The sequence below is a fragment of the Lissotriton vulgaris genome, chromosome 7 (assembly GCF_964263255.1).
Source record: "Lissotriton vulgaris chromosome 7, aLisVul1.2, whole genome shotgun sequence".
Classification (NCBI taxonomy): domain Eukaryota; kingdom Metazoa; phylum Chordata; class Amphibia; order Caudata; family Salamandridae; genus Lissotriton; species Lissotriton vulgaris.
In genome coordinates, this window is record NC_141695.1 from 946,283,196 (window position 1) to 946,302,544 (window position 19,349).

The window sequence follows — 19,349 nt, forward strand, 5'->3', positions numbered from 1 at the left end:
TTATATCAATGGAATTTCAAAAAGAAAACTGGAAAATATATTCAAGGTGATTCTAATATTTGACGCAACCCTTCTTAAAAACTAGGTGGTATTTGACTGTACCGCAAACAGCTCAGAAAAAGAATCACTAAAGAAAGAATTTGAATCCTTTGGTTACTGGATCTGGCCCTCCCTCTCCCCATTCCAGGTACAACAGTATGTAACGTGGGGTTACATTTTGATCATGATTTGCCTTTGTCAATGAAAATGAGTAAGCTAGCTCCCAATTGTTGTCTAATTTTTAGAATTCTAAGAACATTTCTAACCAAGCTCTCTAAAAGTTCCCATTCTCCGATTGCCTACCATAGTCAGTAGACTACACCACTGTAATGCTCTTTCTTGATGCCCCTGAATACATTATCCAGCGCCTCCAACAATGACAAAACACAGTTGCCAGAATTGCCTTGTCTCTACCTAAACGTTCTTCAGCATCTGCAGCACGTAATGTCCTCTACTGGCTCCTCTTGAAAAACTGCAACATGTTTAAAGTACTTTGTCTAGTTGTCAAGGTTACACACAATTCAAGCCCCTTCTACAGTTACAGAACATTCAACTCGTATAAGCCATTTCGGAGCCTGAAGTCTGCCTCAGTCCTTCAACAGAAGGCTGCACTGTTTTAATCTCTGCACCTCGCCTCTGGAACTCTCCAGGGAGAAGTAAAACAATAATCACCGGTGTTCAGTGAATGTTAAAGGCAGCAGTGTTTACCAGACTATGAAAATAGTGAGGGTAAAGCTGGGGCAGTGAGGAGGTTTTGGACTGGAGTACATTTGCTCAGGGTTGCAAAAATAGTAGATATGGGTGAAAAAGCAGACAAACTTCAGAATGTATCTTCCAGAAATTCACACTCACTTGGGCAAAGCCTCTTTGTTGTTCATATAATCACTGTATTCTTCCTGAGTATCAAAGTCCCAGCGTCCCAGGGGGCCCTTCTTATTGCCCTGCAGTGAGAATCAGGAGAAAAAGGAATAGAAGTAACATTGAAATATTAGACTAATAAGTGGATAAAGAACGATCACTGACCTTAAAAAACATGAATTGGTCAACTTTACTTCACAGAAACAGAATTTAACAACAATAAAACGTTACAATTTTCACTAAATACCATTGACAGAAGTAGCAAAATAGTTTTGCAATTATCAATACAGCACATTATTCCCGCTATCAGGATTCAGACTTACTGTCCCTTTTGGTAGCAATAAGAGGAAAATGATTACTGCACACGCCCATGCATGTAGTGTATCCAAGCAACAATTGCAAATACAGAGTTGGTTAAGATCTGTGATGGAGGATGCACCCTTTTCTCAGTCACAGTTGGTCACGTTTGTGTAAGTTTTGTTTTAATATAGAGACAATTATAGTAACATCCGTGAGCTGTGTGCTACTACCAGCAGCATGGCTTGTTGTGCAAAGCAGCTTCCACACTAATTCAAGTATTATGGAAATACTACTGTTATGTCAAATGGATTTGTAAAGCGCAATAATCTCCCGGTAGGTATCCACTCAGCATGAGCACTGACTGAGACAGAACAGCTGTAATATAGGGGTTTGTAAATAGTCATATTTCCCCGATTTCCATACGTAGTCAGCTTGCAAGTGGTTACTGACCTCATTTACTTTGCTTTTCTCAAGTCAGAGCATATTTTCGAATATAATAATAAGTGTGGGGAACAATACACTCTTTGAAAGACATCGTACCTGGTCCATTTTGCTATAATCCACCTCTTCATCACTATCCACCGCCATATCGTCCATTCTGAGAAGAAAAATAAATGGGTTGCACATCATAATTGACTTCCAGGACATAAACCCCATTCTCCTGGCCACAGTTTCTGCAACATCACAACTTTCTTACACCACCATTATTCAGTGTTAACGATTATTGTGGTAACTTTCTGAACCCTGGTGTTGCAAGGATTACACAGGTTGTTTTGCAAGGTGTTCAAATCTAATTGAAGGATAACCAGGCAGGAAATAAAGCCCTGTGGAAGAGCGTATATGTTTGTCATCCGCTACAAAATACAGCTTATGGTAGATGTAGGAAACTTTTTTTGCAGTACTCCCCCCACCTTTTTCCCCCTTTTTAGCTACTAGATGCTGATGGTAGTCTCTGACAGTGCACTGAGGCCTGCTAACCAGACCTCAGTGCGCCTTCCCTAAAACAAGGTGTTGTCTAATTGTGCTACAATTGGCTAAAGCCTTTAGCATCCCTGTAAGTTCCTAGTAAATGGTACCCCAGGTACCTAGGACATGCGCGCCAAAAAGGGTCCCAAAGGTCTGTAGCGTATAGTATGCCATCCTAAGGGACCCACATTCAAATTCTACATGGACTGCCACTGCAGGCTGCTTACATGGTGCAAACCACTATTGAAATCATGGCATGGCACACTCCTGTGTGTAATGCCAAAGTCCTTGCATCTAATATATGTAAGTCATCCCTATTGCAGGTCTTTGAGCCCTATCGCAGGGTGCATTACATTTTTATGCGAGGACATATCTGCATGAGCAGATATGCCCCTGTTATGTCCAGTTCTATTACTGGATATTGAAAGTGAGCAAGGAAGCCATCTTAAGGTATGTACTGAGCACTGTAACATATTGTGTTTGGTATCAAACACTCCATATTAATAAACACAGACTGATCCTATTGATTGATTTATTAATGCATGCACCTAGAGGTAACCTCTGAAACCTTCTAGCCCTCTGGCGTGCTGGCTGACTGGTCCAGTTGAGCCTGCCACCACCGACGAGTTTGACCCCCAGGAGTGAGAGTCCATGGTCTTAGTAGGCCAGGAACAATGCCTGCTCTGGAGGGAGGCGGTTTACACCTCTTCCAGGAAAGCTGGTAAATTAGCATTCCAAGAAATAGAGCTTCAACGAGCCCATTGCCTTTGGTATGTCAATTCGGCTTCCCCCAAAGGTGAGGGATACCAGTCTTCCTGAGCAGGCCACATTTAGCACAAGGACAGGTGGGAAAATTAGTAGCCAGAGAGGCGCATCTCCTTGGGGATGGCAGAATTAGGAACTCTTGGACACAGTTATGGAAACTTCCCACAGGAAGTGGTCTTAGAGGAGCTGTAGTGATTCAGGGGTAATTAGCTCATTGGCTGCTACCCTACACTTCCCAAAAGCCCCTACATCTATTATTTAGGGGAGTCCCTGGCACCAGGACCTAAGCTGAAGGACACTGAAGAGCCACAAGAAGCAAGGCCTTTGGAGAAGCAACTGACTTGGCGACAATCTCTGCTGTTCCTGACAAACTTGCACCAACGTTGTCTCGTCCTGCAGCTGCTGAGCCTCCAAAAGCCTGGGAGGACTGCTGCCTCCAACAAAGACCCAGGAACTCCTGTGGAGTAGCAGAGCTTCTTCCCTGCATTCTGCAGGCACTCCATAAGAACTGTGAGGACTCTGGACTGCTGCAAACCTGACACCAGAAAGCTCCCCTAACTGCACCAGTACCCCCTAGCCTCGTTTGAAGTGTGCCAACAGTGCCAGCGTGGTCCCCTGACCCTCCAGAAACAAATCCCACCTTGGGTTTGCCCAGAGTGGACTTACGGCCACATGCTTTAGCCTCTTTGTGCAGGCCCCTTCAACCGAGAGTGTCCCCGGTGACCAAAATCTGACTCCTCAGAACACCTCTGCACCTGGCCGACTGGCCCAAGGAGAAGCAGACCAAAGGTGTCCCCACATCCTCGTGAGACCCCTTGTTGGTTCAACCTGACTGGTCTCCCAGTCCCAGCTTGCAGACTCTTTGCAACCGGACCGTTCTCCATTGAAGTGAATGAGACACCTAACCCCGTAACACACCTCTGCACAGACACCTCAGAGCCTTCCGAGGTGACCTGTTGATGTGGCCTTGGACCTTGCCCCATACTGGTATCACGTCCAGGATATTGGTTCTGTAAGTCGCGGTGACTAGGATAACCCATAGGATAACATTGGGCACCTGACTCTGAAACACATCTCTGAACCTTGACGCCCCTGAACCTCACAAAATGACCTGTTGGTGTGGCCTTGGACCTTGCGCCATACTCAACTTAAGTCCAAGAGATTAGTCCCTTAAGTCACTGTAAAGTGCTGAATGCAGTACATGTTTTCCCCCCATAGGATAACATTGGGCACTAGATGCTGAAAAGCACTTCTGAACCAGGCCGCCCTGGGTGCCTCTAAATCGATGGATGGGCTCCAAGTCCACTTTGAGCTATTGGTAAGCCCACAATAGGTCTTTTGCAACCAGGCAGTTTGCACTGTCTGGTAGGATTGACCTAAAAAGCTTTAATTCCAATAAAACCCCTTCTGTGCTGGGTGCTCTGATGCTGTTTAAAACAAAAAACACCAATAACGTCACTCCATAATTAGATAATTAGTGCGGGTTGCAGCTTCAATTTCTGGATTGCCCATGTGTGTTATGTCCTTACTGAAAGGTACTCTTTAACACATCTGGACAGACTACTTACGTCCCGGGATAACACTCTGCGTAGCTGTTTGACATTCCGAAGAAATCCCCCAACTGTTGCTTCTTCTCTTCCTGCTTCTTCAAAGTTTCCAAACATTAAGGAAAATAACATTTTTACCATGCGTCATGTGATCCCTGCAACTCCTACAACTGGTAAAGGAGTCTTACACACAATGGGAGTTTTGAGCTGCTGTCTTAGGCCAGTACATACTCAAAGCCTGCCACAGTAACCACAATAGCAAGAATGGCAATATTTCAGAGTACACTGAGCTCATCTCATGTCATAAACTAGCTTTTTGAATCCTGGTTCTCATCTGGCTTACTGTCTATGATGCTATCAAAAGAAAAATCAATAAATACTATTGCTCAGCCAGCAATCTAATGAAACCAAAAAGCATGAACTGAAACAATATTTAGGTGAATGAAAGCACTCACGTTGGTCTTAAGAAATTTCTAAGTGGAGAGATAACAGAAAAACCTTAAAATATATAAGGTATCTTGACTTCAACTGTGCCTCTGCTGCGCTTTTCAATGTAGAAATTATTTTCTAGCTTTCGATTTGAGGTGTGCATGTGTGCAACCAGCTACGTCAACTTGAAAACGTATCCCTCATTATACAGCACTTTGGAACAAGCATAGCTACTACAAAGGAATAAGCACTGCAACTTTTATTATTTTAGGCGGGCCCATTGAATGCTACTTATGTCATTCCCTCTTGTCAAATCCATCCCTGTGTGTGTTCAGTATCAGGTTCAATGAAACAAGTGGATTGAGAGGTATCCATTAACTGTGGTCAATTTTTTCACTATGGCATATGAAAATATTTAATAGCCTTACAGAGAACAAGAATAATATTACTTGCACCTTAATTCAACATTCCAAAACACATTTAATTTCTTTGACTCAAGCCAACAGAAATAAGTGAAATATTTTTAATCTGTCAACGTGCGTCTGTGCCAGTGGCTCTTGTATGTGTGACAAGTTTAACCAGTTCTGGCTTTCTAGCCAGCAGGCCTCGAAATTCTGCTAATTGTAATTATGCTTTTCCGACGTAAGAATCGGCTTCAAGATGCAAGGTGGGAGACACTTAGGTCAATATTCTAGATATGTTTATGCATGTCATCCATAAGGAAAAGGATATATACCAGTACCAATTGATTTGTACTGTTCTAGATTCTAGTACAGAGCACTCTTCAGCCAAAAGGGTTGCATTTGGAATATTACAACTTTTTTTTTTTTTTAATCTATGAAGCCTCAGCTTCAGTTTTAGGCTTGTGTCACATGACGCGTGACAATCTCCTGATGTCTCCAGATTTCACCTTGATTAATTTTGTAATGTCATCTGGTTTGGAGAGAACTAATAGAAGCAAATAATTGAAAGGGTAGCACAGAAAAAAAACTGAAGATACCAGAATTAATGTTGAGAATTTTGGGGCTGAATGTTAACTTTCATGACGACAGGAGCAGGTTCTACTAGAGTGACTTGGATTGAGGGTTAAGTGGGCGGGGGATTTTAGGGGTGACGTGAAGTGAAGGTGATTGATCATGCAAAACATGCCTTTTAAATTCTGTGCTTCAAGTATTACCTATGGCTCATGGTCCAACATTCATAGAATCTGTAATATGTTTGTATATGGAACATATTGAGAACAGTTGGAGCATAGGGTTCTACCTAATCAACCCAGTCTCCAATAATTGATTTGAACACAGAGGTTAGGTGACAATCTCCATCCCACACTGGGGATTCAATCCTAGAGACAATGAACCTCCAAGAACACCAAAACGACCAGCAAAGACTGCAAAAGATCCTGCACCCAGTCATATGGATCACGGCACACACCAAAAGTTGTTCTTCCACTACATACACACTCCCACATGCAACTCCAAAAAAAGGCTCTTGAAATCTAGATAAGCCTAGAAACAAAAGGTCAACCTTGAAAAGAGTATGAATCCAATAAACTGGCAGGTCTGAAGAAGAATTGAGCTGAGAACTAAGAATGAACTCAAAATAAGCATTGGATATGAAATGCAGATTGGTTTAGGAAAGAAATTGGTCTTCTACCTAAGGATCGGGCACAAAAGGGGCCTTGAATTGAAAAGCTGCTGTATCCCTGACAAAATGGTGTTAATAGTCTGTGTCCAAAAAAGTACACCTCTGTCAGGTTGGTTGCAGTGAGGATGTGGGGCAAAGGAGGATTTCCATAAACTCTAAATAAGAGAACACTATGGTAGAAGCACTTCCTTCACAATCATAAACTCCGCTTTCGCAGGCCCAGCCTAAAAAATACATGAAATTAATCTTTCAGGAAGCAATCTTTTTTTTTGTCCTCATTTTCCACCATGGTTTCAAAGATGACAGGTACCAATGGACTCAGATACTGCCTCAGTATAGCTTACGCGATCTTCCTATACCAACACCCTTCAGCATACAAGAGCCATTCAGGACCCATACATTGAATCCAATAAAAACGTGGAAAGTGCTGCTGTCGTAGCTAGGGAGCCGACCCTGACCAAGCACGTACTGTGGGTGAAAACCACAGCAGCTTAATCATTGCACCGGGGAGAAAAAAAACCAACCCCTCCCCCCAAAAAACCGGTTAGTTAATTCCATTTAAGCATATACCAAAAAGCCCTTTTATTCCGGTTCCCGGATCTGACCAAGTCAAGTTTGGATACTTGTAGAACTGACGCTCTCCAATCTGAGAATGTAGGTGGATGGTGATCTTTCCACTTTTTGCAGATTTCTCTCCTAGCCAATAAAATTGAGTAAAAGAGTAGATTTTTCGCAGGACTCCGCACTTCATCCATTACTCCTATAATTGTTAGAGGAAGATCGATCGAGATTTGCTGGCCCAGAGATGATGAAAGTACTTTACTAATGGCGTCTCATAGGAGTTACCTCAATACCCTATTCATAAAATGTCAAAGCTAATAAAAGGTACAGACATTAATGTGAACACAGGCCATGAAAGTTTAACTTGTAACTGAACTTAAACTAATTGCATGAGCAATACAATCAATCAGAAAAAATCAATGTTCTACAGGTTGGGACTATTCACAGTTTAGCCACAGACTACAAGGAAGGGCAAGAAAGATGGGAGGTGTATGCTTTCAAAACAGGAATTGAGGGTGTAGGATATTCATTTTGTACCTCTTGCCCACTTATCATTCCCACTACAACAATTTAAGAGCTTTGAAGCAGGAATGAAGTTGTATGCATTTTCATTTCTCAGTCACTAATATAGATTCAAATGTAGAATGTATTGTAATCTGTGAGTTCACATTTCTATTAAGATCCCATCCATCACATGTAGTTTCAAAACATTTCTAACAAATAACAATGTGGTACCAAGAAGCGACAGCATTTTTCAACAAATACGCTACTCAAGTCTGCCATGTAAAAGGATATGCTTCTGCTGCTTCCCATCCAGGGCCACCAGCAAAATTTTCATTGATGGATTTGAGGAGATCCTTGGCTGAACTAGGCCCTACAAATATGGAAACGAAGTAGTCAGTGAGTGATGACAGAAGCATTCCATTCTTTTTGTCACCAGCATTTGTCCAACACTCTTTGGAGCTCTGGTAGGCAAGCACATATCAGTTCCAAAACTTTCTTCACTCTCATCACTTAAACATCCATTGTAGTATAAAGTTTCAATACACAATTACACACAGTGCTAAAAAAACACAATGATGTGAGTGGCAAAATAATGGATCTCAGAAAGTAATCCAGTAGTTATTGTATATTATAAATTATTTAGTCAAAAATGTGCATTTTACCTTAACAATAATTTAAAACATTGAAAAAAACCTGCCTGTTTATCTCCTCATGGTAAGAGATATGGACATAAGGGGGCAAGAAAAAAAAGTCAGCTTTTTCAGGTTTTTTTTCCATAGAGGTGATAGCATGTTTTACCATGAGGACTATGCATTAGTGAAGAAGGAAAGGGTGGTACATCAAGGAGACATGGTTTGCAGTTAGTAGGTTAGTTTAGAAGGGGGTGATGTAGTCTAGTAAAGAGGAGGCAATGTCCTGGAAGATTAAGATGCAGCTAGAAGGGCATAGTTTAGTCTAGCCAGATATTGGAGATGTCTGTCCGGCAGCTAGCCTAGGCTGTCCAACAGCAGGGTCAGAGGAAGTGGTCCAGGAAAGGGTAGAGAAGGGAGCCAGACTAGCCAAGATGAAGAGGCCTGGTCTAGCAGTGATGTATGAACTTCCGAAGAAATGGCATGGTGCTCCATGAAAAGGGACTGAATAGCTAACAAGGACGTGTGCTATTACAATGACGTATGAAATTCCGAAGATGTGGCGTCCCAGGCATAAATGCTGGCCTAGCTAAAAGACATCACTCCCCTGAGCGCCCCCATCCACCTCCCAAGGACAAACAGTGGTGTAGCAAAAAAGATATGACCAAAAAAGGGAAAGGTGTGACCTAGCAAGAAGATGTCATGTTCCACCAAAGAAGTGTTCTGAAGCAAAGAGGAAGCATAACCTAACTAGGCGGTTATGTGATCTAGCCAGTGATGGCATAGTTTTACAGGTACAAGTCAGTGTTGTGTAAACTTCACTAGTCAGAAGGTGTGGTTCAACTGTGCACAAATGTAGGCAGGTTTAACCAGGAGGTGAGAATAGTTAGTGGCCTAGCATGAAGCCAGAAAAAACAGATTTAAATTGGAGAAATCATACTTTTCACACCTCTCAGATCTGGTGAATGAAAACGGGTCCTACTGTATTGACAAACTGCAAGAAAACTATTCATGTTTGCTCATCAGATTTTATGAATGATCCATTCACTACAAAAAATGATTTTACCAGTGACACATTTACTAAAAACAGTCTCAAACACACAATCTCACCTTTTTCGACATCCATGGGCTGAGAGAGAGAAAAAGAAAAACAAGAAAGTTCAAGATTTGGTAAGTATTTCCAACACTAGACGTTCCAAACTTTGCAAAATTCAAAGTCCTTTTAAACCCTTAATGTCTTTATGAATTACGAAGCGTCATGCAGACGCTTAGTTAAATAAATGTATAAAGCTCTAACTCACAGCTTAGATCACAAACCCCCTGGAAAATTTATTTTATTTAAGACTTATAAAAGCACTATATCACCATCAAGAGGGTCTCTTGGTACTAAAATTTGGTAGCAAACAGTAGTTAGAGGTAGACGCTATGATAGGTAGGTGAAAACAGCAGCATATTTAGTTATTTACTGAAACGTCGGTGAGATGAGATAATTCTAAGGTTGAGGGGCAGGGCATAGAGTTCCATAATGAAATAAGCCATCACTGAGAGCGTCCAGCAACTGAACAGAGTCTAATGAAATCTGGCAATACATAAAAGAAAGGGTCTAACATAGCAAAGCAATCTTATAGGGCAGTACCATATCAAGCAATTGGTGATGAACCTAAAAAAACCTCACTAGAAAGGGGTTAAAGAAATCAAAGTTGGACCCACTGAAGAAAATGAGCCTATAAACAAAACAGCAGAACAAGGGCAAGCTTGTAAAGGGAGCATCCAGGAGCGCTGGTTCAGTTAGGTGAGATATACCGGTGAGACACCAAGACAGAAAGGGGCCTTACACTGTAAATGGAGGGCATGATAATAAGCAACACAGGAGTGATACCATCGAGTAGTTAAAGAATAATCAGATATGCCTTTCCAAGCAGCACCCTGGCATGATTCATTAAATTAAAACGGAGTGCAAGCTGCAGGAGACTACAGAAGGGTGAGTGATGCAGTACGGTTTACAGACCAAAAAGCCCAGGAAATGGCCATTTCTGAGAGAATAGTGGTTCAGTAAGTTAAACAGAGGGAAACCTAGGGGCGTGGCTTTGCCGAGGACCATGGCGAACGAGTGAGCTGAGAGCTCCGCACCAGCCTGCCTTTTATCCTTTGGCATTGTGAAGCAGGGACCGAGGGACAAGACTTTGGTGGTCCCTGGGGGTCCCGAGTGCTGTGGGGCGCCTTGTGACGCAGTTTGGGGTTTGACGGCGCGGGCGATCAGCACGGCATCTCGCCAGCCACGAAAATGCATAGACAGGGCAGGTGTCATGGCGGCTGTGTGAGTCCCTGCAGGCCCGGTCCCATCACTAGCTGAGTCGAGCAGGTGCTTGAGCCCCCGTGACCTGTCTCTGAAGGATTGCGGTGTGGAGGAGGGCTCCCTACGACCGAGGTGGGAGCTGTGCAGGAGGAGGTTGCGGCCCGCTTCAGGGGAAGCAGAGGAGCTGCATTGCCATCAGAGGAGATCGGGAAAAAGGCAGCACAAACGGGTTGCGGAGAACAGCAGTGAGACTGGGCTGTCGCCTGTGTTGGGAGCTCCTGGCTGGCTCTGAACTTAAGCCCCCGGGCGACGGCATCGCGTAAAGTGCGTCATTGGGACTAACGGGACCTGCATTGGTGAAGCGGCCTACGCTGGTGGCGCATAGACATTCCCTGAGGTGCGTGTGGTGATCCTGTGGTCTGCTGGTCGGCGTTGGAGCGTGCCCGCACTGCGGAGGCTGCGGCTTCCTCTTGCTGGCTTTCGGCTGGAACGGCACCATCTGACGGAGCGGACTGCACAGGCGAACCTCAGCGGGACAGTTGGAAGGCTCAACAGAGGTATTTGGGCACAACACTGGCCTAGCGGGAGGTAATCCCCGGCCTCGGGCCTGAAATCGGAAGCTGTTGACCCGCCGGCGACGCCGGGAGCGCTGGACCCCTGCGGCGGCTGGCTGCGGCGGGTTGGCTGCGGAGAGCCCTTTGTGTGCCTTTATTGGATCCTGGCGACGGGAGCAACGCAGAGAGGCACAACTGGTGGGTGCCCATGGCAAGGGTATAGCGGTGCCCCCCCCACCCCAGTGTTGGTCAAATAGCTGTACCCCCTGTTCTTCTGAGGTTTTGCTCCCTGCTGGAGCACTGTGTGCAAGGTTGGTCTGCCTAGCGGGGCGCTGCATTGCCACTGTGGGCTGGACTGGAAGTAGGCTGGAGAAGTACCTGGATGGTCAGTGGGGCGCTTTCGGGCGAACCGTGAGGTTTTGGAACTCAGGACTGGTGCACCTGTCCACATATCAGCACATGCATGGTAAACACACTCAGTGGTGGGCTAGTCGCACTGGCGGGGCACCCCTGTATTGTGGGATTGGACAACCTGGACTCTGTCTGGCCTAGGTCACCCGAGTGGCCAATTCATGGATCTAGGAGCCTGGTGTGTGGGCGACGGACAGGGCCCAAAACATGTGACACGACCCTTAGATAGATTGGAGGCCTGGGGACTTTATACACGCGTAACGAGGCCCCGCTAGCGGCTCCTGTGAGTGGGGGGAGCAGAGTGAGCCGGCCCTGTGGACTGAGGTGCAAGTTCCATTGCGGAGAGCCGCCCTTGCTCTCCCAGATCCCCACAACCATTGACAGTAGGGGGCCCTGATCCTATCTAGGGATTTATTGCCATCATGGGCAAGCTTAGAGGTCGCCAGACTGGAGCCCCTCTGGAGCCCGAGGACAGTGCTGAGCAGCAGTCACAATCTGGCCCAGATGACCCAGTCCAGCAGCAACTCAATAAAATCTTGGAGGCCATAGCGGAAACGAAAGAGACTCTCCACCAGGATATCAGCACTGTTGAGGTGGGACTTGGCCTGCTGCGAGAAGAACATAAAAAGTTATCAAAGAGGGCCAAAGAGACTGAGTCTAATGTAGTGGAGCTTGCACCGGCCCACAAGGTGTTGGAGCAGCAGATGGGGCTCTCACGGAGAGATTGAGCCAGTTGGTGTGCAGAGCAGAGGATGCCGAAGGGCGCCACAGGAGGAACATCCGTATCCTGGGCCTTTCGGAAGGGACAGAGGGTAGTGACATGGTGTCCTTCCTGGAGAACTGGCTTAGGACTGTAGTAGTGCCGGAGCGCCTCTCTTCCTTCTACACGCTAGAAAGAGCCCATAGAGTGCCAGCCAGGCCCTTGGCTCAGTTTGCTCCACTTCCGTGACAGAGATCTTCTTCTGCAAAAGGCGCGAGCAGATGGCCCCTTCGATTTGGATAATAGTAAGGTCTCACTCTTTACGGACTACACGCTGGAGGTACAGAGGAAACGGGCATCGTATTTGGAGGTCAAGAGGGCTGTGAGAGATGAGGGTCTCCAATACTCTCTGATGTTTCCGGCCCAGCTCCGTTGCCTGCTGGAGGAGACCACTCATTATTTTGATTGCCCTAGAGATGCGTGGAATTGGTTGGAGACCTACAGAGGCGAGACTCCTTGGAGCGGTGGCTCTGGAGGGGCCGGGCAGAGGCCCATGGAACTTGGAAAGTGCCCGAGACGGCGCCCTCGTCACAGACCGAAAGTTAGAGGGCTGCGGGGCTGCAGGCAGCAGTGGAACTAATGCGGAGTCAGAATTCGGCTCCGGAGGAGGTTGCTAGTTCTACCAGGGAGACAGACGGCAACGAAAAAGACACCTCCCACAGTGACAGCATGAAGTTGCCTGTGGTGACTCCCAACACTGCGGACTATATCATTTGATGTGACTGGTAAGCTAGGGAGGCTGTGCCACTTAGAGGACCACCGTCTGAATGTTGCCCATTTTTGACCCCGAGCTGCCTGTTTCTATGGGGGGCTGGTGTGCTCTCCTTGGTAAGAGCGTTCCCCTTCTTTTTCTTTTCCTTGCCTAGCCAACCCCCGTTGAGTGCCGAACTGGGTTAAGGTCTCACTTAGTACGCACTGTTTTACAAGAGGTTTGGACGGCTGACCGTTGTTGGACTACCCTGGGGTCAGGGAGCTGACCACCATAAGGGTCCTTTTGTTGTTCTTTTTATGACCTGGTATGTTTGCAGTGGGGTGGGACGTTATGTGCAAAGGGAGGGTGTGGTGGTGGGCCTGAGTGTTATACGGTTCCTAATGTGGAACATTAGGGGGATGGGGTCCATGGCAAAACGTCACAACATCTGCGCATAATTGCTGCGCAGGGACATCCATATAGTGTTCTTGCAGGAAACCCACTTTAACAGTGAGGAAGCTGGGAACCTGAAACGACGTTGGAGGGGCCAGGTTTTTCCGACTACCTGGTTAACCTTAGAACAAAAGAATGACCCTGCACCCAACAACAACCTTCTATGTTATGTAAAGATGTCCTAGTACATCATATTTAAGCAAAAAACACAATATATTAATGAACAGCTTCCCAGATGAACAAGACAGATGTTTGCTATACTTGATTGTAGTTAATGTATTCCTTTTATTCAGAGGCACTTTATTCTTTTATTCTTTTAAAACATCACACAATTGCTTGCCTCCAATGCGTTTCATCCCTCATGGGACTTCTTCAGGGCTTTATCAAAGTTTGTATCTGTGGATGTCATTTAACGAAAGTTCATGTCACATTTAAAAACAACACCGATGATGAAACGGTGTATTGAAAACACAGCGGAGTCTGTGTTTTTCTCAGTGTGTTGACTTGGCGTTAAAAAAAAAAAAAAAAAAAAAGAAGAGGTTCATGGACATCAATGAATTGTGGTTCAACTGAGGCAGGATAACCAAATTATTAAAGAAAAGTATATATATCCGGCGTTGTCACCGTTGTATCTGTGTTGATTGTATCCTTCCTAGTAGAGTCCTATCCGAGTAGAAAAATAACCACCGATGATATAGTCCATTGGTTGTGGGCAAAGTATGTGGCCCTCCGTATGCGAACAGCAATCTGGTTCACCCTGTTCAACCTTTGCCAAGGGGGTGTTAATCTGGGTGAAGCCAGGGGTCCCTTTTGCAGTTGAGAGATCATGGCTGGACGAGGGGGGCCGTTATGTTCTTGTTGCTGGGAGATTGGCGGGGCGCGAGGATACCCTTGGTAATATTTATGCTCCTAACCAAGACCAGGTTGGCTTCTTGGATTCATTTTCTGCAGTCTTGGCAGGTGGCCTGCCGGGCAATCTGGTCCTTGGGGGGAACTTTATTTGCTTTGCGGATGTTGCTGAGGATCTGTCACATCCCCCCTTAATGGGGTCCCCGACATACAATACTGCTTTGGGGTTCCGCTCTTGGATCGCATATTGGGGACTGGAAGAGACCTGGAGACTGCAACATGATAGCTGCAGGGAATTCTCCTTCTTTTCATCGGTACACCAAGTGCATACGCATCTTGATATGTTCCTGTGTTCCCCAGCCTTTAATAGCACCATTGCGTATACGGAGTACCTGGGCCATACACTATCGGGCCATAGCCCGTTAATAATGACTCAACAACCCTTAGGGCGGTATCCCCCAGTCCCCACTTGGAGGCTTAACCCGGCAAATGCTGGATGACAACCCATTTTGTACCTTGCTGCATACACTTTTAGAAACATATTTCCCTATTCACCAACTCTTTTAAAAAAAATGTTTTTTATATTTCTTTTTATTGAAAAAACAAGCAAGGCGACAATAAAATACATGAAGTGTATAGACTGTGCAAGGGTGGAACATCATTGCAATAGAATGATCAACACATTGACGGGGGAAGGGGGGAGGAGAAGAGGAGGCATCAAAGACATTAAAGCAGTGAAGAACTAATCCGGGGTCAGATGGGAAAGTGGGACATCAAGGACAGCTGTCACTGGTGGTACACATATGTCTCCTCTATACCGGTTCCAAGGACCCCAGATTGTATGCCACTTCTGGGGACGACCCCGAGCCAGATACAGTTTTTCCCCTGAACATGCACTCATCCATGTTTTCCATCCACACCTCAAGCGTAGGAGGCGTGGTTGATGGCCCCTAATTGCGATGCCCAATAGTACCTTTTAATGTCGGGAAGCGCAATACCCCCGTCGTACCACGGGAGCGTCAATTTGACAAACGCAATACGAGGTCTGCCATCCCATAGCAATTTCCTTTGTAGACCCTCAACTATCCGAAAATAACTAGCAGGAACTATGTCACGTGTGTTCTGAAGGGCGTACAAAAAACGAGGAAGAGACATCATTTTAAAAAGGGCCGCTCGCCCAAGCAACGAAAGCGGAAGCTTCCGCCAGCCCGCAACATCTCGTTTCAACCGATTCAAGGGAGGGAGAAGGTTTTTTTCATATCAAACCAGGGGGTCCATCGAAACATAAATACCAAGATATTTAAACCCCTCTTGCGCTATCTGGATGGGACAGTTACGTGGCAAAACCGGAGTGTCACCACAGAGGACGTAAAGATAGGATTTTGCCCAGTTGATAATCAGTCCCGAATTTCTGCTGCAGGAAGTCAAAACATCACATAACACTATCAGAGACTTCCTAGGGGAAGTCAAGTAAAGCAGGATGTCGTCCGCATATAGGGAGATTCGATCCTCGTACTCCAGAGACCCTCATGGAGGGCTCCCAACGGATCCACGCAGCGAGGGGCTTCAGGGCCAATGCGAACAAAAGGGGAGATAGCGGGCAACCCTGGCGGGTACCCCGCCCGATACAAAACGGAGCCGAAACGCGACCGTTAACCACAATTTGAGCGATTGGGTCTGCATAAAGAAGCCGCACCCAACCAATAAAATCCGACCCGAAACCAAATTTAGTCACGACCGCCCACAAATACGGCCATTCCACAGTATCAAACGCCATAGTGGCGTCTAAAGACGCCAAAATGGCCGGCTCAAGCAACATCGCGGCCCTCGCGAGAAACCTGTGTAGGCGCCGAAGGTTCAACGCTGTGTTTCTATGCGGAATAAAACCGGACTGATCCGGATGAATTAGAGCACTAATGACCTTGATCAATCTATTAGCCAGTAGCTTGGCAAGAATTTTAGGTTCGGCATTTAACAGTGAAATCGGTCTGTTCGAGGCACACTTATTCCTCGGCTTCCCTTCCTAGTGTATTACAACTATCGTTGCTAACCTCTGGTCGCGGGGGAGAAAACCACGGTCCCGGGACTCTAGGAACATGTCCCTTAAATACGGAGCAATCTTGTCAGGCCGGAGCTTCTACAACTCTATCGGCAGACCATTGGGACCCATTGCTTTACCTGAACGTAGGGAACGCATAGCTAATGCTACCTCGTCCGCAGTGATTGTACAATCCATAAGTCCCCTGTCCGCCTCAGAGAGACTCGAAGGGCAATATCTCGTAGCAATAGGCAAGAGTCCTCCTCCGGTCTATCCGACACGGAAGAGTACACAGTATGAAAATGATCAGCAAAACACGCCACTATCTCTTGTGGGTCGGTCATCATGGCCCCACTCTCCGTCTCAATCTCCGGTACCACACAACTTGCCCTATCTTTTCTATCCAACCATGCTATCAATTTGCCCGCCTTGTCCCCAACATCAAAGAAACGCCCCTGTTGTTCCCGACTAAGGGCCTTCGCAGCCTCCGTCACCAACGTCCTATATTCCAGCTGCTTCAATTGCAGAACATGCAATCTAGAACGGGTTACCGCCTGGTCTAGCGCTAGTTCCAAGTCAGCTATCTCAGTCTCTATCTTTACCACATCTTCCTCTTTCTGCTTCTTTACTCCAGCAATCAATGATAGAGCTTGAGCCCTAATGACGGTCTTAAACGCTTCCCATAATGAGACCGCGGAAGAAACCGAACCTTCATTCTCATGGAAATAGTGATCCAAAGCCTTTACAAGCTCACTGCGGGTCTTGGGATTGCGAAGATACCAAGGGTTAATCAGGGCTAGCCGTCCCTCGGCACCCGATGCTAATTCCAACTGAAGCCCCAGCGGGGAGTGATCGGAAATACCCCGGGCCATATGCCTGACCTCCATAACACAAGATGCCTGAGCAGCCGGCACCAACACATAATCAATCCTAGAGAGGCTACCATGGGCGCCCGAGTGAAACGTATATTGCCGCTGAGCAGAGTGAAGCAGTCTCCAGCAGTCCACTAGGCCTAGAGTGTCCATGAAGTCAGGCAGCCAACCATGCGCACCCCTTAGGTCCCTAGGGGGGTGTCTATCAAGCATACCGGAGACCACCGCGTTAAAATCTCCACCTAGTATCAAAGACCCCCTGGGGAGATCGAGCAAAACCCGTCCCAAATCAGCAAAGGTAGTAGATTGTAGGCCGGGAGGAACATAAACAGAGATCAGGGAAAGCGTGCAGCCCTCCCACTGCCCCGAAACAGCCGCATAGCGTCCCCTATCGTCAAGGACCGTGGAGTCTACCTCAAGCGGGAGAGCGTTCTTAACAAGGATTCCAACCCCCCGGGACCCAGAAGAGACCCCAGCGTGGGCAACTAGATGATACTCCTTCCTGTTCATGGCATGACATGTATTCCCTACCAAGTGGGTCTCCTGAAGTAAAACAACATCAGGGGAGTGACGTTTCAAAAGCTGCAGTACCACCCCATGCTTAATCTTATCCCCCAGCCCATTAACATTCCAACTCATCAACCTCAAACCCCTACCCCGCATCATGAAAGAGAAAGAAGATCCAACCCCGAGTAGAGTCCAGCACATCAATGAAAATGTCAAGCAATATAGCGCCTTGCAAAAACAGTAACCTGAAAACCAACATCCCTCCACCACCCTCCCCAAAACAACCCGTTGCAGCACCCCCCACCCTGCACCCCTGCTTACGACTAAAGAGCCACCCCAACTCGCAGTGTGCCTGTCGCCCCCACATTTAAACTAGAAAGACCCGCCGATAACCCCGCAACCACCCGTTCGAACAACAATCAGATGCACATCGGAATTGGAACCATCACAGTATCAATCCCCCCAATGTCTCCAGAAACCAGGCAAATGGCACTCATTCCTGCCTCTCAAGTCCTCCCTTTGCTCCACCAGACTGATTCTCGGGTTCCTGTTGGGCCGGCAGAGTGTCCAATAATCGGCCACCATCTCGGGCTCATCAAAAAAGTGGACCCGTTCGCTATACTCGATCCTCAACTTGGCCGGGAAAAGCATGGCGTATTTGAGTCCCATATCTCGGAGTCTCCTTTTCACCCCCAAAATACTGAGTCTCTGTTTCTGGACCGTCTGCGTGAAGTCCGAGTAGAAACTGATAGAAGAGTTCTCAAACTTCAAGGGTCCACATGCCCGCAAAGCCTATAGGATAGCATCTCTATCCCGAAAGTTGAAAATCCGCGCTATCATAGGCCGCGGCGGTGCTCCCACTTTCGGTCTGCCACCCGGGATCCTATGGGCCCGTTCCACCGTAAAAAACTTGCTCAGTCCCTTGGGGGCTAGATGTTTAACGATAAGGTCCTCAACAAAGAGGTCAGCCGCTTGATCTTCCGCCTTTTCCGGAACACCAATTATGTGGACATTGTTCCGCGGAGCCCTCCCTTCAAAGTCCTCCAGGCGACGGACAACAATGTCATTGGAGGCCTTTAGGTTACGGACCTCGGTCTGCAAGTCAACGACGTCATCGGTTAGGCTCGATGTTTTTATATCCAACGATTTGACCCTTTCATTGGTTTTTGTAAGGTCCGTACGGATCAAATTCACATAGATTGCCACAGTATCCAATTTATGAGCAAGGGTCTCCATTTGCTTTCCGAGGGAAGACTTGATACCATCAATGGAGGCCATCTCATCTTGTAAAGTTGGTTCCGTTACAGGAATCGATTAACCCCTCGCCTCCTCCAGTGATCGACGAGGTCCACTGGGCGACCCCTTAACCGGAGCATAACGATCCATCACGTTGGTTTGGGTATAGCTACCCCGTATGGTGGTTTTCAACTTCTGTTTGGCCCCCTCTGGTTTGTTCGCCATTTCGGAATAATCCCAGGTGTTATCCAAATCAAGAGCAGGGGGGGGGGGGACACAAGCAGGCCAGCCAGAGAGCAGTAGATAGAACCCAACTGCAAGGGATGTCGACCAAGATGTTAAAGCAGCAGGGAGTCAAGAAAGCGAAAGTCCAAAATGGCCCTTTGGCAAAGGAGTAGAAATGGTCCAAAAAAGACAGCTTATACTGTAGTCCAAGGCCA

At 46.6% G+C, this 19,349-nt stretch overlaps 1 protein-coding gene across 1 annotated transcript in view; it reads right to left on the minus strand.

Moving 5' to 3' along the window:
* Nucleotides 1-19,349, minus strand: part of IK (IK cytokine) — a 184,127-nt gene that overhangs the window by 40,381 nt on the left and 124,397 nt on the right. The window contains exons 13-17 of the mRNA XM_086931381.1: nt 9,353-9,371; nt 7,905-7,983; nt 4,497-4,580; nt 1,738-1,795; nt 892-980 (exon numbers count right to left, since the gene is read on the minus strand). Of these exons, the coding sequence (XP_086787507.1) occupies nt 892-980; nt 1,738-1,795; nt 4,497-4,580; nt 7,905-7,983; nt 9,353-9,371 (329 nt within the window). The remainder of the gene's footprint in view (nt 1-891; nt 981-1,737; nt 1,796-4,496; nt 4,581-7,904; nt 7,984-9,352; nt 9,372-19,349) is intronic.